The following is a 25,638-nucleotide window of genomic DNA, read 5'->3' as shown; positions in this document are numbered from 1 at the left end:
TTGGGGTATCACGATACTGGACTTCAAATTATACTACAGAGCTATAGTAACAAAACCACCATGGCATCAGCACTAATGCATACATGAAGACCAACGGAATAGAATAGAATACACAAAGACAAACCCACATAAGTTCCTGATACTTGACAATGGTGCCCCTGATAACTGTGTAACAAATTGTGTAGGGAAAGTTGGATATACACATGCAGAAGAATGGAACTAGATCCCTGTGTTTCACCCTACAGAAAAGCAAACTCACAAAAGTTGGTGAAAGACCTATATAAAATAAAATAAAAATAAAAATAGAAGACCATGTATAAAATAAGGCAAGTACAATTAATACTTATTATTGGTTATGGTAAGTATTTTCTTTGTATCATTCAACTAAAATATCTTGTTAAAATACTGTCCTCTAACTACAATTATATAACAGTTCTCTCTTGGGTAAGTTGAGAGGTACAAGAATTTTGAAAGGATTGTCATTAACAATAAGCTTACAAGTTAAATGGTGTCTCTCAGGTCTTGCTAGGTACCAGTTAAAGTGCCAGAAATGTGTGTACTACAGGGAGAGACTTAAAAGCACATACTGATGTCAAGTAGGCCATTCAGGGGCAGTAGATGTTGCATTATATACTACTTAGATGAGTCTTAGGGCTTCTTTGGTAAGTTTTTAAGAAAAAATATGGATTTTTAAATCAATATTGTCATGAAAACATTAACAATAACATCTACCTATCACATGACTGTGACTGCCATTGGGGGAGAGCTGTGAAGGAGAATGAAATCATGCAGAGATAACAAGGACTCAGATTTCACCATCAGTGGTAATTCAAATCTCAATATGCTTTTAGTTATGAAGCAAAGATTGCTCAATGTTTATATTTTCAAATTGGTATTTTATTTATGATAATTATAGGTAATGTTATCGCACCATTTTTAAGTGCCAGAAATTATTCTTAGGCAGTGATTCTCTATCCTGGTTTAACCCATTTTGTCTCATCATTCCCAGTTGTGAAACATGTAGAAAAGTTAAATATGGTATATGAAATAAAAGTGTAAGTGTATCATATTAATAATATAATTTACTATAATATCATATTACATTAATCATAATTTATACAATAATATATAAGCCCTGGATTATTATTTTTAACCTATTTTAATTCACCTGTGTCAATTTCTTTGGAACATTTGCATAACTGAGAACTTCAGTTTTCCAAAAACTGTATATACATATATTCTGATGAAGTTGATTTTGGCCTAATCCAAGGGTATCTAAATATTTTAAAATTTACATGAGTAAATACACAGATATATGAGATTCAAGAAACACTATTAAAGCAATTTCAAAAATTTAAAGATTTCTTATAACAACATTATAAGTTATGTATTTATTTACCCCATTTTTTTTCATATGGGAAATCTGTCCCCATGTGTTTATAAATCTGTCCCCAGACTTTTCTTGTTTGCCTTTTATCCCAATTAAATCCCACTGATTCCTGACAAAGTAATGAGTCTGAGTTTCCCTCACATAGCTAAAGTAAAAGAATTGATGTAAAAATGTATATGTAAAAAGGTTGGCATTACTATAGTGACACAGCCACATCAATGTTTGTAACAGCTCAATTCACAATAGCTAGTCTATGGAACCAACCTAGGTGTCCCTCAATAGATGAATGGAAAAAGAAAATGTGATACACACACACACACACACACACACACATATACATACAGACACACATACACGCATACACACATACACTTAATGGAGTATTACTCAGCTTTAAATAAGAGTGAAATTATGGTATTTTACAGTAAATTGTTGGAAATGGAAAATATCATGGTAAGTGAAATAAGCCAATCCCACAAAACCAAAGACCAAATGTTTTCTCTAATATGCAGATGCTAATTCACAATAAGGTGGGGGGCATTAAGGAAGAACAGCGTTACCTTAGATTAGGTAGAGGGAAGTGAAGGGAGGGGAGGAGATGTGAGGATAGGAAAGATAGTAGAATTAACATAAATTGTTACCATATGTATATATGTGAGTGCATGACCAATGTGATTCTGCCACATGTAAACTCAGAAAAATGAAATTATGTCCCATCTATGTATGATATATCAAAGTGCATAAATGCATTCTACTGTCACGTATAACTAATTAAAATAAATAAAAAGAATTGAAAAGAAGGTTGGGACTGAAACTTGGCTTTGGGGTATCCCCGGTGCTTAAGTTCTCATCTGTGAGAGGATTTGTGATTAGAGAAACAGTGAAGCACAGCATCAGGTCACTGTAAATTATAATATGAAAAGTGCAAAGAGCTGTTTTCCTTACTAGATGTTTATGGGTTGATTCCAGTGTTATGGTATAAAATAAAAAAAAAAACATCCAAAGTATTATAAATTATTCATTATTTAATCAGTGTTAGGTGAAGGGTACACTAGTGCTACATATCTGGTCTATGATGGCATTGACTGTGTGCAGTTGCATAAACCATATTTTTAAAACATTTAAGTTTGTCTAAACCAAGGATAATAGTAATATAATAAGTGATTCTTTTTTTCCTTTTACTGAATAATTTCTTTTTTTGTAAAAATCTATCTTTAACAATATTCTTTGTATTATGTCATTGTGTGTATTTATTTTTTTAAATTTTGATTTTTTGGTTCTAATTAGTTATACATGTCAGTAGAATGCATTTTGACGCATCACATATAAATGGAGTATAACTACTCATTCTTCTGATTGCACATGATGTGGAATCACACTAGTTGTGTAGTCATATATGCACATAGGGTAATAAAGTCCAATTTATTCTCCTATCTTTCCTACCCCTGTATGCCCTCCCCTCCCTTCACTGCCCTCTGCCTTATCCAAAGTACTTCTATTCTTCCCTAGCACCCACCCCCCCTTATTGTGACTTAGTGTTGCATATCAGAGAAAACATTTGGTCTTTGGTTCTTTGGGACTGGCTTATTTTGCTTAGCATTATAATGTTCAGTTCCGTTCATTTGCCTGCAAATGCCATAATATCTTTCTTCTTTAAGGCTCAGTAATATTCTATTGTGTATGTATACCACATTTTCTTTATTCATTCATCTGTTGAAGGGCACCTAGGTTGGTTCCATAGTTTAGCCATTGTGAACTGCTGTAAATATTGAAGGGGCTGCGTTACTGTAGTATGCGGATTTAAATCCTTTGGGTATAAACTGAGGAGTGGGATAGCTGGGTCAAATAATGTTTCCATTGCAAGTTTTCTGAGGAATCTCAATACTGCTTTCCAGATTGATTGCATAAATTTGCAGTCCCTCCAGCAATGTATTAGTGTACCTTTTCCCCCATGTCCTTGCCAACATTTATTATTGCTTGTTCTCTTGATAATTGCTACTGAATGATTCATGAAAGACAAACAGTATTAGACTGAGAACTTAGATCCACAAAGGAGGGAAATTAGAATACCTAGAAGGACAGAATTCTGGAAGAAAACTGGCCCATAAGTATGTGTTATGATTATGGACTATCAATTTAGTGTTTCCATTATGCAGTTTTAACCCTTATGAAGTGGTTGATATATATATTCTGCATTATAGGCACTTGTACCATTGTCTTAGAATGTGATAAGGTATATTAGACTGCTTTTTACTTTACCTTAATTAAAATGAACTTTATTTCTAAAAGGAGAAAACGTATTTCTCACACTTCTTTTCCCCAGAGTTAATCTGTATGCTACTGTGACTGTGAACTTGTTATACCTGGTGTTAGGGGCCTTCTAACATTGTTCACTTGAGTGTGTTGAGGAGGGTAGGTTAGGTGTTGCCCACTCATGTAATCCTAGATCCTCAGGGGCCTGAGGCAAGTTAGAGACCAACCTGGGTAACTTAGCAAGACCCTGTATCAAAATGAAACAAAAAGGGGCTGGGGAGGTAGCTCAGGGGTAGATGGTTTGCCTAGTATTGGTGAGGCTGTGAGTGGAATAATAATAATAAAAAATTAGGTATGTACAAGAGGAAGTGAAGGATAGAAAAACAATAGAGACTTCCAATATGTCACAATGTGAAATATTGTTTAATGTGTATTGACCTCAAGGTGGATATCTACTTGTGAAGGCTTGAACTAAATGCATATATGGAGTGCTCAACACTTGCTAATTTGTTTCCTTTTCACCATCCTCTTTTTTATGTTAAAGGTGTCCAAACATTATAGAAGTACTAAATGTAACAGACATCTTAGAATTCCATCTCCTGGGTCTTTCAGCTGATCCAGAATTGCAACCTGTCCTCTTTGGACTGTTCCTGACCATGTACCTGATCACAGTGTTTGGGAACCTACTCATAGTTCTGGCCATCAGCTTTGACTCCAACCTCCACACCCCTATGTACTTCTTCCTCTCCAATCTGTCCTTGGCCGACATCTGTTTTACCTCTACCACTGTTCCAAAGATTATTGTAAACCTCCAAACTCACAGTAGAACCATCTCCTAGGAGGGCTGCCTGACACAGATGTCTCTTTTTTGAATTTTTGGATGCATGGATGATCTGCTTCTGACTGTAATGGCCTATGATGGTTTTGTGGCCATCTGTCACCCCCTGCATTATCCAACCATTATGAACCCTCAAATTTGTGGCTTTTTAGTTATGGTGTCTTTTTTGGTTAGCCTTTTGGAATCCCAGCTGCACAATTTGATTGCATTACAGCTTAACTACCTTCAAGGATGTCAAAATTGCTAATTTGTTCTGTGACCCTTCTCAAGTCCTCAGTCTTTCCTGTTCTGGCACCTTCATCAATATCATGGTAATGTATTTTGTTGGTGCTCTATTTGGTGTTTTTCCCATCTCAGGAATCCTTTTTTTTCTAAGTATAAAATAGTTTCCACTATTCTGAGAATCCCATCCTTGGGTGGGAAATATAAAGCCTTCTCTACCTGTGGGTCTCACCTATCAGTTGTTTGTTTATTTTATGGAACAGGCTTTGGAGTGTACCTTGGTTCAGCTGTGTCACATTCTTCTACAAAATCTGCAGTGGCCTCGGTGATGTACCCAGTTGTCACCCCCATGCTGAACCCCTTCATCTACAGCCTGCGGAACAGGGACATTAAGAGTACCCTAAAGAGGCTCCACAGTAGAATTATCTAACCTCAGGATCTTTGATGTCCATTTGATGGATAGTTTGGAAAAAGCAATAGAAGCTAGCACCTAGACCTGTAAATCCCACCCCTTTGGTTACATTATTTATAATTTCTCATGTTTCATTGTGGAATGGTAGTTGTTGGGGTTTTTGGATGAGATTAAAGGGAATTTGAAAAATGTTTTTATTAGTGCATTATAGTCATACATTTGTTCCATTTCAATCTACGTACTTCTACCTTCCCTCCCATTTCCCTTCACCTGCTCCCCTTCCTCATTTTTGTACTCTTTTATTGATTTTTTTAAGTTGGTGGTTTACAAATATACATAAAGATATGTTCATGGCATGGTTTGGTCAATTTTATTCCACTATTTCTCCTTTTTCCCATCTGTCCTCCCTCCCTCTCAACCCCCACTTCACTCCACTGATCTGTTTTTTGCTTTCAAGATCTTCTACCCTCATTTGTTTTCCATATTTCCTTCTAGCTTTTACACATAGAGAAAATATTTGGCCTTTGACTTTCTGAGTCTGGCTTATTTCACTTAGCTTGATATCTCCAGTTCCATCCACTTAACTAGCAAATGCCACAATTTTATTCTTCTTTATGGCTGAGTAAAACTCCATTGTGAATATATACCACATTTTATTTATCAGTTTTTTTGTTACATACGTTTTCTTGTCCCATAACTTAAAAAGGGGTATAAGGTTTCAGTTTAGAAAGGTGAAGAATTTCTGTGAATGGAACTTGGTGATAGTTTCCTATCAATATGAATGCAATTAATACCATCAAACTGTGAATTAAACCATGGTTGAAATGATAAATTTTTATTATGTGCATTTTACCACAACAGAGAGTATAAATAATAATCAGATGGCTCATAAATTTTAAAAAGTTATTTCTATGGATATGCTAAAGAAAAAGCAGAAAGAGAAGGGTATAGGTAAATATGACTCATCCTGAGACATATTTTTGAATCACTCCAGACTCCAGGGAATTTGAAAATTTTATTCATTATTAAGCTCATTTTTTCCCTTTGTAATGAAATTCTTTCTGTTAGGTGGCCAACATGGCCTGGAGATGAGTGTTATTCTCTCCACTTTGAGTAATGAGTATAAGCAGAGAGGTGGAGAGATTTATATACTTACTGCACATAGAAGCAGGTGATCGATATGGGACTAAAATGTTCATTTTCTCATTTCCATTGTAGGTCATTCTCTCTTTTAGTGGTACAAAATAGAAATATTATTCATAACACCAGATAAAATTTCTTGGTGATTTGTTATGGCATGTTTATTACTGTACAGACTACAATGATGTTTCAATAGTAGAACTTCAGAATATGAAAATGTTTTTAATAATGACTGATTTTTCTTTTGGACAGCAAATATACATGTCTAATAATAAAGATGAATATCCATCAATTGTTGGGAGTGAAACAAATATAGTCCACCCTCATATCATATAAAAATTCTTTAGTGTGATATAGAGAAAGGCAGGACCTTTTAAGGATTGTTGTAATAATAAACTGACAGATTGAATGATGTTGCTCCCTCCAGTTAAAGTCTGTGTTTGTGTTAAAGCATCTGTTGTAAAGGATGTACTTCAAAGACAGGATCAAATCCAGCTGTGGATGTAAACAAGACATTTCAGGGCCATATGTATTGTGTTGTAAACTACTTAGGTGAGCTTACTCTTTTGTGTAAGGGACTATTAGTGACCTTCCCACAAAAGCCCTAGGTTGGGTGAATATCCATGTATTGACACTTCCACTCAGTGTTTGTCCTCTGCAGTTCCCAGGATCACACCACTTTGAGAGATGACACTAAACCCTTAAGTACAATCACTTCAGAGAAAAGCCACATACTAGTCAACCTTCAGAAAAACAAAAACTTGTTCATGGTGTTCTCCACAGTTCCTCTAATCCAGGTATAAACTTGTAGTAGTACTCTGGAATAGGTTGAAAAGTTAATTATTAAAGATAATAAAATTGCTATCACATTACATAACGTGTTAAAGGGGAAGAGAGAAAAATTGGGCAAAAGAAGAGAAAAGACAGAAAAGAATAATATAAACCAAGGTAAAAAAAAGAAGAAAAAGATGAATTGGGGGCAAAATTTGAGGTAGTAGCTGGTAATGTAAGAGGAAAAGAGGGGCTAAGAGGAGTGGGTGTATGGAATGATTCCACTCAATGCTTTAAAACGTAGAAAAATACAATCAAGTAGGTCAGGGACACAATATTGAATGTGAGGGTAACAAATATCAAATCAAAATGAATAATATAGGTATGGTCAAAGTTGATGTTAAAGCTGTTTATAGTAAACTGTGCGAAGGAGAAGGTAATTCATATTGAGTTTTATTGTTCTGGACTTCATCAGGATTTGGGCAATTAGAAGATGTCCATTACTCTTCAGCTTTTTATCCCCCAAAGGTGCCAGGGCACAGGAGCCACTCCCATGGTTGCTATGGACCCCTCATCAGCCAGTTCACATTTTCCTTTGTCAGTCCAGGGGCCTGAGGCTGGATGCTCAGAGGGTGCTGTGCTGCGCCTGCTTGCTCTTTCTACTGGGTGCAGCAGTATAGGATGCAAGAATCAGGGCTGTTGCTCTGTATGCAGTGGGACACCATGCACTGTTCCCCTCCTCAGGGCCCTTTTCAAATTGGCATAGAACCTGGTGGCTGTCTGTAAGCTCAGGACCTGTGGTTGTGGGCTCTCCATGGCAGTCTGTGGTGTAGAAGTGTCCCTGCCCTGACCAATGCAGATCACCCGGGCTGTGGCCAGTGCCTGCAAATCTTGGGTGTAGTGCCCTTCTGCTGCCTGGGACTGAGTCAGCTGTCCTGTCAAGGACAACTACCAGGGGTTGTGCATCTCAGGCATCCACTCCCATCTCATACCAAGCTGCTGCAGAGGTCTTGTGAAGCTCTGGGTTAGGTTAGCAGTTCCTGGGAGTGACCAGATCTCAGATCCCCACTCTGCTATCCACAGGGAGGGGGAGGGATTTGTGGCAACTTTCACCTAGTAGCCATTTCTCTACAAATTCCTTCCAGACAGATGATTGAGACGTTCCATTGCAGAGGTTCTCCCTCTGGTTTTATTTCTTGCTATCTGAATGTGGGGAGAAGCTATGTTGACTTAATTCCTTCTAGGAATACTGACCAGCTGTGAATTCCACAAAAAGACTTCCATGCCCAGCATGGCTTTCAGCTCACAATTTGAGTTAAACTGCTGTCCTCCACTGCTTCTGCCATGCTTTGATTTGGTCTGCTTTTCTTTCTGCCTCTTATTAAGGAGGTGAGTTTATGTGCTGTTCCTCTTTCTTTCTCTCTCTATTGCTCCTCTCCCCTTATGGGTTTGGGGTTAAGCAACTCTGTCCTTGTTTTCTTCTCCAGTAACCAAACTTCAAGTGTCTCCAAACCTGAGACTGTCCAGTATTGACTCTTAGAGCATTGACTCTGTCATCCACTTTTCTGGTCAGCTGTTTTTTCTCTGCCTCCTTTCTGGATTGTGGAAGGGTCAGGGTTCATAACCTACCTCTGCTTTATGGTGAGATTTAATAGGTTGATAGAAATAAGCCTATATTAAATGAAAAATTTAAGATTTTTTTTCTTATAATTTCATTATGTTTTTCTCATTGTCAGGTAAGTGTAGTGTGTACCGATACCACATTTGTAGATAGTAATGTTGTATGTTATTTTAGTCAGGTTTTTTGCTGCTATGACTGAAAGACCTGACAAGTCCAACTGTACAGGAGGAAAGTTATTCAAGGGCTCATGGTTTCAGAGGTCTCAGTTCACAGAAGCCTGGCACCATTCCTTGGGGTTCAAGGTGAGGCTGAACATCATGGTAGAAGATGATGACCAGAAAGCAGAGAGAGAGAGATATCTCTATTTTCCAGATACAAATATACACCCCAAAGCCACACCCCCAATACCCCACCTCCTCCAACCACACCCCACCTGCCTTACCACTCAATTAATCACATCAGGTGATTAATTCAGCGATTGGGTTAAGGCCCTGGTAACCCAATCATTTGTTCTCTAAACCTTCTTGCATTGTCTCATACATGAGCTTTTGAGGGACACATTACATCCAGACCAGAACATATGATTTTTGGAATCTAAGTGTATTTATCAAAATTTAAAATCTATCAAGGTTAATAACAGGAGTCACATATTAAATGATTTTTAAAAGATAAATCATATTTGACTGAACACTTTTATCCACAAAGAAGGGAAAATGGAAAACCCAAGAATGATGAAAAACCCTGGGACAAATGGCACGTGACAAGCTATCAACTTTAACCTAGGGTTCAGATAGGGCAGTCCTAGCTCTTACAGAGAGTTCACAAGCATTCTAAATGCAGTTTTGTACCACTGTTGTGGAATAAAGCGAGGTATATTTGACTCTTCTTATTTTGTCTTAATGAGAATGGCTTTCCTTAAAGGGTATGGACATGTTTTATTCTGTATTTTCTTCTTCAAAGAATAGAATATATTACAGAGCCATCATAGACTTGTTAATTCTCCTGCTTTTAGTCTACTAATGTTGCTCAGTTGATTGTCTCTAAAGGGGGTGTGTATAGGAGATAAATGTCACAGAAACCAGTAATGCAAGAGTTCTAAGAAGAATGGGCCTGTCACAACTGAGAAGTAATGCTAAAGTTGTATGGACTTCAGGTATGAATACTTGTGAATGTGTGAATTAAAATATAAACAGAGTTGTAAGTTCTTGTTTGTTCATGTCTTTCACCCAACCCTGTTTACATTTCCCAAAAGGTGTCCAAACAATATAGAAGAACAAAATCTTACTCATGGGTCAGGATCTTTCCTCTGGGTTCACAGGAGTTCTGGAAATGTAGCCTTTTCTCTTTGGATGATTCCTGTCCCTGTGTGTGGTTATGGTGCTTGGGAACTGCTCATCATTTGTCAGTTTCCTACTCCACACAGCCATGCACTTTTCCTCTCCAACCTGTCCTTGGTTGACTTCTATTTCTCATCCTTCACAGTTCCCAAGATGAGTATAAACATCCACATTCACAGTGGGCTCATCTGCATAGTGGGCTGCCTGAAACTAATCCTTCTCTTTTTGAATGGAAACACTATTTTTGATGGTCCAGGGCTACAAAAAGCAGAAATAAGACAAATATAAGACAACAGAGTGTAAAATTGCAGCAGAAAGATGAATACTCTTACCCTCATCCTCTTTCTTAGCACTGTCTGTTTCAACCTCCTCATGGTCCTTCTCTTGGACAGCCATGTCCTCTTTATTCTAACCCCTTGCCCTGTACCAGTGAACTGAGGCCCATTTGGCCTACATCAGGTTAAAATTGTGACCTGGATGAGCCCAGGCCTCAGCAATGGCTGTGGTATTGCTTAGCATACACACAGCTTGCTGTACCTTGGCCAGGAGTTCACCAGATACCACAGAGGGAGGCTGATGATTAATGTTAGCCTTGAAGTCATTAGGGTACCAATCCACAAACTGGATGGTATGCTTGGTTTTGATATCAACAATGACAGCATTAATATCTTTGGGGACCACATCATCATGTTAAAACAGGCAGCAATCTATGTATTTATCATGGCAAGGGTCACAGTTCACCATCAGGTTGGCTGGCTCAAAGAAAGCAATGGTGATCTCTGCTACAGTAAGCTCTTCATGGTAGGCTTTCTCAGCAGAGATGACAGGGGCATATGAGGTTAGAGGAAAGTGGGTGTGGGGATAGGTTTGACTGGCATTCTGTCATCTCAACATTCAGGACTCCATAAAATTTGAGGGAAGCAGTGATGGAAGACACAATCTGGCTAATAAGGCAGTTTCTGGATTTGGATGATAGCAATGATTGCATAATTATATGAACACAAGTAATTAAAACTATGAATTCGTATTAAATATCCACCATGGTGGGTGGGTACTCAATATGGTTAAAATGGTGATTTTTTTTGTTATTTATACTTTACCTCCATAAAAATAGATAAAAAAGCAGACGTACCTTTACAAAATGTAGAGGTGAAAGAAGTTAATAGTACATGAACTTCCTCCAAGGTAGAGGGAAGGTCCAAGCCCTTTTGTGGACATTCATTTCCTCTTGTTATTCTTCCTCCATTAATGTTAGAAAGTCCTCAGAGACTGGGACAACATGGATTAATTTGGCTAATTATGAGCTCTGTGCATTTAACATCCAAGGTCCTTTAATAATCAATAAAGAGCCTGTGGCTTTAGTGTTTTTCTTTGATGGTCCATCCCAGAGAGCTGCATACTGTGTCTCCTGCTGTGGTCGAATGCATTAAGAAGCTTGTAGTTGATACCCTATCCATATGATTACCCTGAACAGGGCCTGAGTCTAATTGAGCCCCAGTCATGGGTAGATCTTGGGATCTGTACTTCTTGGTCATGACCTAGCAGAGAAGCGGCCTAACCTAGTAAGTGCAGAGGGGGCCAGTGGATGTGGGAAGGATTATTGGAATATTGTTTTTTCACCATGAGGATGAACATCACATTTTGGAAAGCCAGATGGGGAGGATACCATACGAAAATTTCAGCTTTGGGGATTGTAAAGTTTACATTTTGGTTTAAGGTGGGAATATCAGAAATCTTATTCAAAATTTGCTCTCTACACACATTGGTTCTATTTCTCATAGAAATCTCACCCACAACAGCACAAAATGGGTCCTTCTAAAGAGTTTCCTAAGCACTGAAAAGGGACTATGATAGTGATGATAAGGATGTTGAGGAGGATGATAGAAGCCAGAGCATCATGAACTGATACAGAGGGCTTCTCCAGTTCCAGGTGCTGAACAATGTGTTCTGTCATTTGTTTCTTTTCATGTGTACCATCTCACTTTAGTTATGTAGGCCACTTTATTACTGTTTTATACAAAATGAAAAGAGTCTGGCTTATTTCCACTCACCATGATGTTTTCCAGTTCTATCCATTTACCAGCAAATGCCGTAATTTAATTTTTCTTTATGACTAAGTAAAACTCCATTGTGTATATATACTAAATTTTCTTTATCCATTCATCTGTTGATGGGCACCTGGGCCGGTTCCATAATTTGGGTATTGTGAATTGAGCTTCTATAAACATCGATGTTCCTGTATCACTATGAAATGCTGATGTTAGTTCATTAGGATAAATACCAAGGAGTAGGACAGCTGGGTCATATGGTGATTCCATTCTTAGATTTTGGCCAATCTCCACACTACTGTCCTTGGGTAGTTGTATGAATTTGCAGTCCCACCAACAATGTATAAGTGTACATTTTCTCTCACAAACAGAAGCTAGAGCAAAATATGGAAAAAAGGAGGGATCCTGTGAAAGTAGAAGGGAGTTCACTGGAGTAGAGGAAGAGAATAGAGGAGGAGGGTGGAGGGACGGGAAAAGGAAGAACCATGAAATGAAATTGACCAAATGATTGTGTGCACATATATGAGTATACAACAGTGAATTTCATCTTAATATATATCTATAAATCACCAGTTAAAAACAATAACTAAATAGAAGGAAGACCCATAGAGTAGAGGAAGGGGAATGGGAGATGGGGAAGAAATGAGAAAGTAATGGGGACTAAAATGAAGCAAATTATATTTCATGCATATATAGGTTTATCAAAACAAATCCTACTACTATGTATAACTACTGCATGAATAAAAATATTTAAAAAAGCAAATGGAAGATGTGCATTATATTTATGTAACTTGTAGTCATTTATAGTTAGAAAATATTAAAGCCATGTTTACATTGGGCTGTCTGACCATGGACACAGGGCATCATGCAGGAGAATCCTGGCAGGCTGTCCCATCAACAAGCCAACCAGCCATTTCTCTTACGAGCAAAAAGAGAGCCTTGTCCACTGTGTTCTTTCTTTTGGGATTCCTGTGGATCACAGGGCAGAGCAGTGGGGGTGCCTGCTGCATGCACTATGGAAGAACAGCCACAGGTCACAGTAGGGCCAATTTCCATTAATCATTATGGGCACAGAGAGGTGGAGAGACTTGCACCTATTCTGAACATAATATTAGGTCAGTGATACAGGGCTAACATGTTCACTTTCTGCCTCTCATCCCCCATTGCTCTCTTTTCTACTGAAGCCAATAGAAATAATGTTCATAACACCAGAGGAAAATTCTTGGTGATTTATGGTGGAATTTTATTAATCAATAGACTGCAGTGATACTGCCATAATAGGTCATCAGAATAAGAGGATGTGATGGAAAATGACTGATTTTTAAAAAATTTGGACAACAAATGTAACTTTTTTATAGTAAAATTGAATATACAAAATGTTAAAAGTTAAAGAAATATCCTCCTACATATTATATGGAAATTTACGTGTGTGATATGAAGAGAGGGACAAGATGTTTTAAAAGATGTTGTAATAATAAACTGATAAACTAAATGATATCCCTTCCTCCAATTAAATGCTTTGCTCAGTTATAGCATTTATTGTACAGGTATGTACTTCAAAAACAGAATTAAATACACATGTTCATGTAAACCAGTATATAATGGGGGCAATAGATATGTTGTATAATAGCTAGACAGATATTTCTTGGTAAGATTCTATAAAAACTGTTTATGGATACATAAATTAATTGACATGGAAACATTGTGAGGAAAATCCACTTACAAAATTCCTTATACTATTTTCCTTTGGAGAAGAGGTGTGTAGGAGAATGAAATCATGCAAGATACCAAGAACTGAAATTTCATTGGTAATTATCTAAATATCCACAAAATATTATTTTTGATGCAAATATGAATTAACTTCCACATTTAATATAGGTATTTGGGCTAGGCATGGTGGTGCTTGCCTATATATATATTACATACATACACACCCACACACACATAAAATATAAATATTAGCATATTATATATATATCTGGTCTTCTTGATATCAGTAATAAGTAATATTAATTGGCTGTTTCTCAAGAATATAAATATTTCAAGGTCATTTTTTTAACACACGTATAAGAATGGACCAAAAGAACTTCACAGGCATTCCAGGGCTCCAGAGGCTGAGACAGGAGGATCAAAAGTTCAGAGCCAACCTCAGCAAGTTAGGGAGGACCTAAGGAACCTAGCAAGATTCTCTTTAAATAAAATATACAAAAAGGCTCAATGGTTAAGGCCCCTGAGTTCAATCTATAGTACAAAAAAAAAATGAAACCAAAAAACCCTAAAACCAAAAAACAAACAAAATAATTCACAAGCAGATGTTATGATTAAGTTGTTAGTGTGTGAAGCCAAAGTACCTAGATATGTCAAATATTGATAGGTCAATATGTTGTTAAAAAGCATTGAGTATCACTACTGTACTCAATTTAAGAGATTTAATAAAAATTTTCTTCTTTCCCTGTATGGAGCAAGAGTAGATGAAGGGGATTGAGGGGAGGGAGGAGAGGAGAGACAGGGGCAGTATGAGGGAACAACATTGACAAAACTATGCTATGTTCATTGCAAATATGCCACAATGAATTCCACTTTTGTGTATAATTATAGTGTATTAATTAAAAAAAACAACAGAGAGGAGACCAGTAGAGGAAGAGGATGAAGGTGAGAAGTAAGGGTAAGGAAAGGGGAGGTCCTGGGGAATGAGACTGAAAAAATTATGCTATGTGCATGTACAAAAAAATTTCACAATGAGTTTTAGTGTTGTGTATAATTATAATGCACCACCCAAACCACAAAATTTAAAAAAAATTTAAAACAATCATATAACTTAAGTAATTGTTTTTCTCCTTTTACACATGAGAAAATTGCCCAGGTGTGTTTATACTATTTCCTGTTTTTTCTCTTTTGCCTTTTTCCCCTCAGTTGAATCAGAGTGTGGTCTGGCAAAATAATGGATTAGACTTGCCTTCAGGTCTCTCAAGTAAGCAAGTAGCAGTCCCTATATTAGGAAGTATTGACCAGAAAGTCCATTAAGTAGGTGTATTAAAGTTAGCACCCATACTCTGGGGCTTAGCACATTCCCGGGTGTCAATGTCTCCAACTACAAAATGGAGGATTTATGGGGAGAAAAATAAATAACAACAACAACAAAAACAACCAAAAAATAAAGAAAAAGGAAAAGTATTACCAGACTACTGTAAAATGTAGAGTCAATGGGAAAATGCCAAGAAATGTCTTACACAACAGATATTTTACTAAGATTTAATGGGCTGATAAAAAGAAACCTATATTGGATGGCAGCTGTGAAGAATTCAAATAATAGTAAATATTGGAGAGGATGTGGAGAAAAGGAACACTTTTACACTGGGTGGGACTGTAAATTAGTACAACTATGGGAAACAGTATGGACACTGCTCAAAAGACTAGGCATGGAACCACCATAACACTCAGCTGTATCACTCTTTGGTATTTATCCTAAAGAATTAAAGTCATCATGATACTACAGTGATGCATGCATACCCGTGTGTACAGCAGCACAATTCATAATACCCAAACTATGGAACCAGCCTAGGTGTTCAACAACACATGAATGGATAAAGACAATCTCTCTCTCTCTCTCTCTCTCTCTCTCTCTCTCTCACACACACACACACACACACACACACACACACACATACACATTTTATTTATCCATAAAGAAAAACAAAATCATGTTATTTGCAGGAAAATGGATGGAATTTGAGATCATTAGTTAAGTAAAACAAGCCAAATTCAGAAGGTCAAGGGTCACATGTTTTCTCTCATATGTGAAAACTAAAGAGAAAAAAGGAAAAGAAATGTGGGGTAGGGGTTTCATGAAGATCAAAGGGAGATCAGTAGAGTGGAGGAAAGTGAAAATGCTGAGGAGTGATGTTGGTCAAATTATGTTGTTATATTGTGTGCATATATGAATATGTAATAACAAATCCCACCATTATGTACAACTACAATGCACCAATAAAAATATGGAAAAATAATATTAAATAAAAATTTCAAAAATGTTACTTCAAACTTCAAGCTAATACTACATTTGTGGTCAGTGATGTATGATTATGTAGATTTAACTAAACTATATGAAAATTTTTATTTTACCATGGCAAATGAGTCATATATTTAATGATTTTTAAAGGATAAATATTATTTGACTGAGTGCTTCATGTAGAAAGAAGAGGAATGAGAAGACCCCAAAATGTTGAAAAACTCCTGGAGTAACTGGCACACAATGTTTTCTAGTCATTAACTATTGATCATAAATTAAGGTCTGGATAAGGTAGTCCTAGTTCTTATAGAGTGTTCACAAGCATTCTTTGTTTTTTTCTTCTTCTTTATACTGGAGATTAAACCCAGGAGTGCTTAACTACTGAGCCACATCCCAAGCCATTTTTCTAATATTTTATCTAGAGATAGGGTCTTGCTGAATTGCTCAGTGCCTTGCTAAGTTGCTGAGGCTGGCTTTGAACTCATGATTCTCCTGCTTCAGCTAACTGAGCCACTAGGATTAAGTTCACAAGCATTCTAAACAGAGATGGTAAGTGCCATTTTTGTAGAATAAAGTTAGCAATAATATTGAATTGTTTCTTAATTTTCCTTAATAAGTGACTTTTCTTTCTTTTTCTTTTTTGTTGGTACTGAGGATAAAAATCGAGGGCCTTGTGCATGAGAGGCAAACACTTTACCATTGAGCTACATCTCAGTTCTAAAAGTGATTTTTATTAAAAGAGGAAGTATATTTATTATTCTTTATATTTTTCTTCAAAGAGTTGTATTTATTTTAGTTACCATGAATTTATCTCTAATGGTCTTGGCTTTTTATGATATCATGCTCAACTGAGTGTCTCTAAAGTAGGTGTCCATAGACAATAGCACAGAATACATAACTTAAGTGTTGTAAAAATTGTTTTGTCACAACTGAGAAGTATTGCAGAAGGTGCGTGTACCTCAAGAGTGAATATCTTACTTTGAATACCTGAATTCAAAATATATACTTCGTGGTGGGTGTTTTTTATTGTTCTTTTATTTCTTTCTTTATTTTTTCATTATAATTCTTAATACACTATTATACCATAACTTATCATATCTCTGATTATATATAAGGTATGTTGACACCAAATTCACATCTTCATACATATATTTTGTATAATGATGAGGGTCTCCTTTCACTATCCATACAATTCCCCTTCTCCCTCCCTTTCCCTCCCACCCCTATTCTCTATCTAGAGGTAATCATCCTCCCTTGCTTATTTGTTCTTTTATCCAACTCTCTTTATTTTCCCAGAATGTTTCCAAACAATATATTAGAAAACCTTATATATGTCATGAAATGCTTATTCCTGGGCATCTCCCGTGGTCCAGTTTAGTCATTTATCTTTTCTTTGGGCTGTTCCTGTCCATGTACCTGGTCACTGTTCTTGGAAACATGCTCATCATTCTGGCTGTCAGCTCTGACCTCCACTTCCACAAACCCATGTACTTCTTCTCTCCAACCTGTTATTGGCTGACTCTGTTTCACCTCATCAGGGTCCCAAGAATGATTGTAAACATCCAAAATCACAATAGAATCATTTCCCATGTGGACTGCATTACACAGATGGCTCTTTTTTTCTTGTTTTTTGAAGTAGAGATGGTATGTTGCTGTCATTGCCTAGGACATGTTGTGGCCATGGATTTCTCCCTGCATTACCCAATCATCAAGAACCCTTGACTCCAGGTTTCTTAGTTTGGTGTCTTTTGGTTAGCCCTGGGACACCAAGGTGCATAATTTGATTGTATCATAATATTTTTAGTCTATGGATGTAGAAATTTCCAATTCTTCAGTGATCCTTCTCAACTCTTTAATGTCACCTGTCCTGATACCTTCTCTAATATCATTGTCAAGTATTGTGGCATATTTGTGTTTTTCCCATCAGGAATTCTTTTATCTTTCTAAAATATTGTCTCCTCCATTCTGAGAATCCCATCACCATGTGGGATGTATAAATGCTTCTGTAACTCTGGTTCTCTTCTGTCAGTTGTTGGCTTATAATGTGGAATCATCATTGGAATGTGACTTGGTTCAGTTATGTCAATATCCCAGAAAGTGTTTGGTGACCTTTGTCATTTACACCTTGTTCATCCTTACCCTGAATCCCTTCAACTACAACCTGAGGAACAGTGTGTCCTAAGGAGACTCCACAGCAGAACTATCAAGACCTGAGAAATCAGTTTAAATGTAGGGTGGAAAAGGCTATAGAAGTATAAAAATAAACCTGCAAATCTAGCCTGCCTCTTGCTCACATTATTGTTGTGATGGCTTCAACTTGTCATCCTTTTTGATGGGAGAATATTGGGTGCCAATTTTGTGGCTGAGAGGACTGGCAAGTTTTTTACGTTGTGTAGAAATTTTCAGTTTGGGTATGGATACTGGTGGTGGATGCACCACAGTGTGAGTGTGATTAATGCTGCTGATCTGTGCCCTTGGCAATGGGGAAAATTGCCATTTTTAGAGTTAATGAAATTTCACCATCATAAAAATGGAACAAGGCAAAGGAAAAAAATTAATGAAAGAAACGATAATACCCAGGAGCTTCCTCTGGTGTAGAGGAAGAGCCCAAGAGCTTTTGTGGACACTGATTTTTCTCTTCCTTAGCTGGCATTGATATGAGGAGACTTTTAGAGTTTGTGATAACCTGGACCAATTTGGCTAATTAGGAGCTCTGTGCATTGAGCTTCCAAGGTCATATAATAGTCAAAAATCAGTCTGTGCCTGCAGCCCTTCAGTTTGATGGCTCCAAGTCCAGTGTGCTCCATCCCTGTGCCTCTTACTTCCATGGTTGTTCTGCTTCAGGAAGCTCCTATCTGAGACTGCATGGATAGAAATCCTGGGGACAGAGCCTGAGCCTTCATGGAGTACCAGGCATCAGATGAGCTCTGGATCTTCACTCCTTGGCCATTACCCACCAGTGCATATAGAAAGAAGGGGTGAATATCACATAAAGCAACAACGAGAGTGTTTCAGGGAGTTGGATTTTTCACTAATGAGAGTTATTATTGAAGTTGTGTGGACTTCAAGTGAGAATATTTCACTTGCAAATACATGAATTCAAATGTGTTAGGTACTTATTAATGTGTCCCCTTTTCCTCAACTTCTTTTCTTTTTTTGAAAGGTGTCCAAACAACACAGAAGCACAACATAGAACACATATCTCTGAATTCCAACTCACTAGCCTCTCAGAGGATGCAGACCAGCAGCCCCTCCTCTTTGGACTGTTCCTGTGCATGTACGTGGTCACAGTGCTGGGGAACCTGCTCATCATCCTGGCTGTCAGCTCTGACCCCCACCTCCACACCCCCATGTACTTCTTCCTCTCTAACCTGTCCTTGGCTGACATGGGCTTCATCTCCACCACGATCCCGAAGGTGCTCGGGAACATCCAGACTCACAGCAGAGCCATCTCCTATGTGGGATGCCTGACACAGATGTCTCTTTTTCTCATTTTTGGATCTATGGATGACATGCTTCTGACTGTGATGGCCTATGACCGATATGTGGCCATCTGTGACCCTCTGCATTACTTAGTCATCATGAACCCTCAACTCTGTGGCTTCTTAGTTCTTGTGTCTTTTTTGGTTAGTCTTTTTGACTCCCAACTGCACAATTTGATCATCTTACAATTTACTAACTTCAAAGGTGTAGAAATTTCTAATTTCTTCTGTGACCCTTCTCAACTTCTTAACCTTGCCTGTCCTGAAACCTTCTCTAATAACATCCGTAAGTATTTTCTTGGTGCCATATATGGCCTTTTCCCCATATCAGGGGTCCTTTTCTCATACTATAAAATAATTTCCTCCATTCTGAGGATCCCATCCTCAGGGGGGAGGTACAAAGGCTTCTGCACCTGTGGCTCTCACCTGGCAGTTGTTTGCTTGTTTTATGGGACAGGCTTTGGAGCGTACCTTGGACCAGCTGTGTCACATTCTCCAATAAAAGTTGTGGTGGCTTCAGTGATGTACATTGAGGTCACCCCCATGTTGAATCCTTTCATCTACAGCCTGAGGAACAGGAACATTAAAAGTGCTCTGAGGAGGCTGCACAGCAGGACTGTCTAAACCCAGGACATTTGGTGTCCAGCAGCAGGGTATTTTGGAAAATATAGTGAAGTAAGACATCTAGTCCTTTCAATCTCATCTCCTTCAAAAGATTAATGACTTTAATTTCTCATCACATTTCATATAAGAATGTTTGTAACCAGGATTGGGAAAGGAGGTCTGGGGTGTTTTCAAAATGGGAACAAAATATCACTTTGAGATGGTGAAAAATTTCTGGAGATGGATGATGATGATAGTTTGACAACAATGTCAATGTAATTAAGGCTGTTGTGCTGTGTACTTGAAAATGGTAATGTTTTTGAGATTTAAATTTACCACAGTTTGTTTTTCTTGCCTAATTTCTCTAACAAATGTTTCAAGGATGGTATTGAATAGAGGTGATGGAAGTGTACATTTTTGCCTTGTTCTTGAATTTGGGAAGGAAGAATAAAGAAACATAAATCATGTGGAAGAAGTCTAATTGCCTATTTGCTGATGATATAATCCTATTCTTAGAAGATCCTAAAAACTGCACCAATGGTTTCTTTTTCTTTTTTCTTTTTTTGGGTTTGCTTCAGTATATTGAATACCTTTCTAAAATAAACTATGAGAAAGCCATTCTAATTCAATGGAAGAGATGCTGAAAGATTCAAGATTATCACCCATTATTAGCAATGTAAAATGGAGGGAAAGATCCATGAATTATGCTTGTACAATTCTGCCCCCATGGGAGAAGGGTCAAACCGAAAGCCATCAATGGGAAAGATGAAGAAAGATGAGCTCTCAGAGCAGGGGTTTCTGGCTAAAAGCGGTTCCTTGCTCACTGTGTCAATTTTTTTTCTCCCAGCCCCCTCAGGCTGATTCTTTAGTCTAAGATGGTGGAGATGGTGTTTGCTGTAGTAGAGAAAGAAAGTGGTGGGCTGAACCCAGGGGTAGTGCTAAATAGCTTCCCGAGTCACGCTTGGCTCAGGCTTCTCCAGGGAAGATGGACAGAGGAGCTAGAAGTCCAGGTGGCAGGACATGACTGGATAGCAAAGAGTGAGAGTCTGCAATGCCCATACAAGGGACAGCAGTCCAAACCCTATCTTGCATATGCAGATGGAGTCTGACAAAGACTTGCCCTAAACTGTCTCCCCTGTGGGACTGACCTAGCCCTAGTAAGCCCTTGGTGGGCAGCCTGGGAGAGCGGGGGTCAGGGTAGCCCAGTGTTGGACAGGACACCATGGGAGACAGACCCCCATGTGTTTTCTGGCTCATCTCCATCTCTCAAAGCTTTTAGACATGCACACAGCTGGAGGAGATCTCCCTGGGGGAGAACTTTGGAAAGCTCCCTGTAGTGAGACTGGGCAGGGGTGGCAGGGTTGGGGTGGGGACTGCCTTGAGAAAGCAGCTGAGGAAAGGTTTCTTGAGCTTATAAACATATTGAGCAATTCTGTAGTATACAACATCAGCACACAAAAACCAGGTGCTTTCTTACATGTCAATAATGAATATGTTGAGAAAGAAATCAGGAAAACAGTTCCATTCACACTAGCCTCAAAAGATCTTCAGAATTAATTTAACCAAAGAGATGAAAGACCTCCCGCAAGAAAAGTATGGAAGGCTGGAAAAAGTAAGAGAGAAGACACCAGAAAATGGAAAGCCCTTCGATGTTCAGAGGTTAGAAAAAATTAATATTGTTAAAATGGCCAAGTTACCAAGCAATCTACAGGAGTCAATGCAATACTCATCAAAATATAGTTCTGAGAAAAACTGGAAATAACAGTTCTACAATCTGTGTGGAAGAACAAGAGACTCAGAATAGCCAATGCAACTCAGATGCAGAATAACCAAAGCAGAGTAGAGCTGGAGGCATCACAATACTCAATATTGAAATACTGAAATCCTTCGGGATTTAGATAACACGGATCAATTTGTCTAATTATGAGCTTTTTGCATTGGGGGATAGTAGAGAATAGGACAGACAGCAGAATACATCAGTCACTAGAATGGCAATATGTAAATCAATGGAAGTGTAACTGATGTGATACAGCAATCGGTATACGGGGTAAAAATGGGAGTTCATAACCCACTTAAATCAAACTGTGAAATATGATATATTAAGAACTATGTAATGTTTTGAACGACCAACAATAAAAAAAAATAAAAAAAACTTAAAAACAAATAATTATGAGCTTTTTGCATTGAACCTCCAAGGTCATATGAATGTCAATTTTCATCCTGTAGCCCTTCAGCTTGATCTATTTGATTCACTGACCTCCATGATCATGTTTCTTCCTTCCATGGTTCTGTATCAGGAAGCTCCTATTTGAGACTGAATTGATAGCAATCTTAGGGACTGAGCAGGCACACAATGGGCTCCAAGCAGGAGAGGGGTGTTCGATCTGTGTTCTTTAGTTATAACCCAGCAGAGATGCACCATACACTAGTGAATCCTGAAGTAGATATTGGATGGAGGAAGGTCCATTAGTAATGTTTCCTCCTCCTCAGGTCAAACGTCACATTTTGACTAGCTAAACTGGACAGTCAGGAAACTAGCTGTGCAGCTTAAAAATCGAAGTCAGCAAAACAGTTGTAAAAGCTTGAAACTGGTTGTTACTGGGATAATTATCCAGAGCCCAGAGCCCATTTGTTTGCCTTCCCCTCCAGGATACTGGGAAAGGAGGAAAGACCAGAGAGAGCACAAGGCTCTTTGTTTGCCTTTTCTCTCCCAGGACCCATTGTCCTCCCTCAGCCCTGGGGGTTGTCATTTCCCTTTTCTAGGGAGATGTTGTTTTCCATATTCTTCACTTATACATAGAATTAACCTTTTAAACACCCTGTTCCCACTGCTCATGTCTACCTAGAACCACCACCATGTTCCTTGGCTTATAAATTTCCAATTATCTATGCTGTATTCAGAATTGAGTCCAGTTCTATACTGAGGTCTCTACTCCCTACTGCAAATGTCCTAAATAAAATTTATTCTGGGGTAGGGGTATAGCTTAGTGGTAGAACACTTGCCTAGCATGTGCAACACATTGGTCCGATCCCTAGCATTGAAAAAAAAAATTTCTTTACTGCTTTGTGAGGGTGAAGCAGACCAGTTACCCCCATCCAAAAGACCTTGCCACAATTAAGCTTCTTTTCTTGTCAGAAAGAATTTTACAAAGGGTGTCAATAGGATATCAGCAAAAATTTCTGTGGTTTGTAGCTTCCTCTTTCTTATAAATGCCAGGTTTGCAGACAAAATTTGTGAAACCTCTGTCTAGCCTAAAAATGTGGGACAAAGAGTAACTGTTATGTACCCACCCCGTGACATGTAACCACCCCACTGAGTATAAGTCTAAAAGAATTTTCAGATTCAGGGTCCAAAGCATTTTAGGCATTAGCCTCCTCTGGACTGCTGCAGCTAAAATAATCCTGATTTCTGGTGTCCAGCCACATCTGTCCTATATCAAGGGGACAGACAGATTTAGATGTAAGGTGTAAGGGGGCAAATAGATGAAGATGGTGGGAACACAAGGTTAAGAGAATATTTCTATAAAATGAGTTCACTGTACTGATTCTCCACATGCTTTCTTTGCTAAAAAGCAATCTGCCTTCAGCCCTACCTGGCCTCGGGGGACAGGAAAATCACATTCCTTGCTTTTTTTGGGCTATACCTTGTTTCTTAATCTATTCTTTAGGTTTGGACAGGAGAGTCTGTTTCTTACAGACATGACATCATAAATCAAGTTGGAGTAAACTATTATGAACTTAATAGTTTCATATACATTGTATAATATTTATCAAAACTACTGATAAAATGTCTTCACAACGCAGATTCAAAACAGGACTTGATAAAAGCCACAAACTACAACTAACATGGGAACCTCGGTGATTATTATTAACCAAGACAAGAATACCTTATTTCTTATCTGACTTATAGTTAGGAGACCTTGCACAAAGAAGAAAAATAAACGACTTATGAATATTATAATAACAAAAATGCACAGGAAATATTATTTATATTTAAGTCCAAAATAACGAACTTACAGATATTAAAGTTCAGCAAGGTTTCCAGACTGAAGGACCTAATTAAATACTTTTCAATAGCTTTCCTCTAGCAGAGCAATAGTCAATAAAACAATGAAAGGGAAAAGTAAAGACCTAAAGGACTGAATCAATGGAAAAGAGCTTATCGCAGAGGTTGGTAGACTCAGAGTTTTAAGTATGATGGCCTGTGGACAGGGCTCTAGCAAGGGTATTAATGCATTTGATGAGCATGATACTCCCAGGCCTCAGGGCACCTGTGTGACAGGCTCTAACCTTAGCCCCGCCTCTAGGAATTTCCAGGGGTCTCCCTTGGCAACCAGATCCCATCTTAGACCCAACCTCTGGAATATTAAAAGCCACGCCCCTTGATCTGTTCTCACCTGAGTCCACTCGGCGGCCTAGTCTGGTCCCTCCGCAGCCTCCTCTCTGGTTCTGGTTCTCTTCTTACCTACAACCCCAAGGGAAAATTAGCAAGTTCCCTGCGCTGAAGGACTGAGCCGGCCGCTCAGCCCCACGCCCAGCTCCCGAAGCCCCGCCCCTTACGCAGAGCGTTTCTCAGAATGGGGAGGGGGGTAGAGGGAGGCAGAAGAGCGCGTCTGCGCACGCGCAAGGTAACTCACTGCGTGCTTGAGGCCGCCATGACACTTTACGCTGCAGCCCGCGTGTGAGATATATTCTTTCCTCAGTCCGGTTCCTGTCCGTTCCGGCCAGCGCCATCCAGGTATGGTCCGGGAGGCGGAAGGCTGGCTTCCTCTATTCCGCCGCCGTATCCTATCCGTCCTGGCCCCGCGCCATCCAGGTATGGGCCGCGGGAGGCGGAAGGCTGGATTACTCTGGTCCGCTGTCCCCGTGCCCCCTTCTGCCGCGGGGCCCAGAGTCCCGTAGGCTCCGCTGGCGCCGCGCTGGTCCCGGTGACCGCATCGGGGACTCCGGGCTGCGCCAGCGGCGGGCGCTTCTCCTGCAGGCCGGAGCTGGAGAGCCCCGCGAGGTCTCCCTGCGGAGAGCAGAGGCCTCGCCTGCGTCGGGGTCCGGGTCCGCAGCCTGTGCGGGTCTGCTGGTCTGCACACACCCGGCGTGGGGTGAGCTCGGCCCGCTGTCCCTGGGCCTCGCGCACTGCAGAGCGCGAGTCTGAGAGTTCCCCGGGGACCTGGGGCATGTTTGACACAGTGCATTCAGATACACAAGAGGGAGCTGATTCTAAAATACTGTTTACCCGCCTCCTGGGCAAGTGCATTTCATCCTTAATAAAGTGATACATTTTAGCCTGGCGCGGTGGTGTACCCCTGTAATCCCAGCTACTAGGGTCTGAGGTGGAACTTGATCCCAAGTTCAAGGGCAGCCTGAGCAATATAGGCAGGCCCTATCTCTACACAAAAAATTAGAAGGACCAGAGGTGTACTTCAGTGGTAGAATGCCCCTGGGTTAAATCCCTAGTACTGCAAAATGCAGGGAGAAAAAAAAAAAAGCTTGGTCACTTATTTTTAGATTCTTAAAT

General features: G+C 39.0%; 2 protein-coding genes and 2 pseudogenes across 6 annotated transcripts in view; 3 read left to right on the top strand and 1 right to left on the bottom strand.

Annotated features, from left to right (window-relative positions):
- The window catches only part of LOC308645906 (olfactory receptor 7E24-like), a 49,184-nt gene extending 28,798 nt beyond the window's left edge, over nucleotides 1–20,386 (top strand). For all 3 annotated transcript variants that reach the window (XM_081288360.1, XM_081288359.1, XM_081288361.1), the window contains one exon: nucleotides 19,205–20,386. In XM_081288360.1, the coding sequence (XP_081144486.1) occupies nucleotides 19,317–20,147 (831 nt within the window). In that variant the 5' untranslated portion in view covers nucleotides 19,205–19,316 and the 3' untranslated portion in view covers nucleotides 20,148–20,386. The remainder of the gene's footprint in view (nucleotides 1–19,204) is intronic.
- LOC308645891 (uncharacterized protein) overlaps nucleotides 1–25,638 on the top strand; it is a 400,184-nt gene that overhangs the window by 41,084 nt on the left and 333,462 nt on the right. The gene's annotated exons all lie outside the window — the stretch shown is intronic.
- On the top strand, nucleotides 4,234–5,133 carry LOC308645972 (olfactory receptor 7E24-like; annotated as a pseudogene). The gene has a single exon. The product of its transcript is annotated as an olfactory receptor 7E24-like (transcript).
- On the bottom strand, nucleotides 10,393–10,972 carry LOC308645039 (tubulin alpha chain-like; annotated as a pseudogene). The gene has a single exon. The product of its transcript is annotated as a tubulin alpha chain-like (transcript).

Source organism: Spermophilus citellus (genome assembly GCF_964194105.1).
Source record: "Spermophilus citellus genome assembly, chromosome: 3".
Classification (NCBI taxonomy): Eukaryota; Metazoa; Chordata; class Mammalia; order Rodentia; family Sciuridae; genus Spermophilus; species Spermophilus citellus.
Note: the sequence above shows the minus strand (reverse complement) of the source record. Positions and strands in the feature narration are given on the sequence as shown.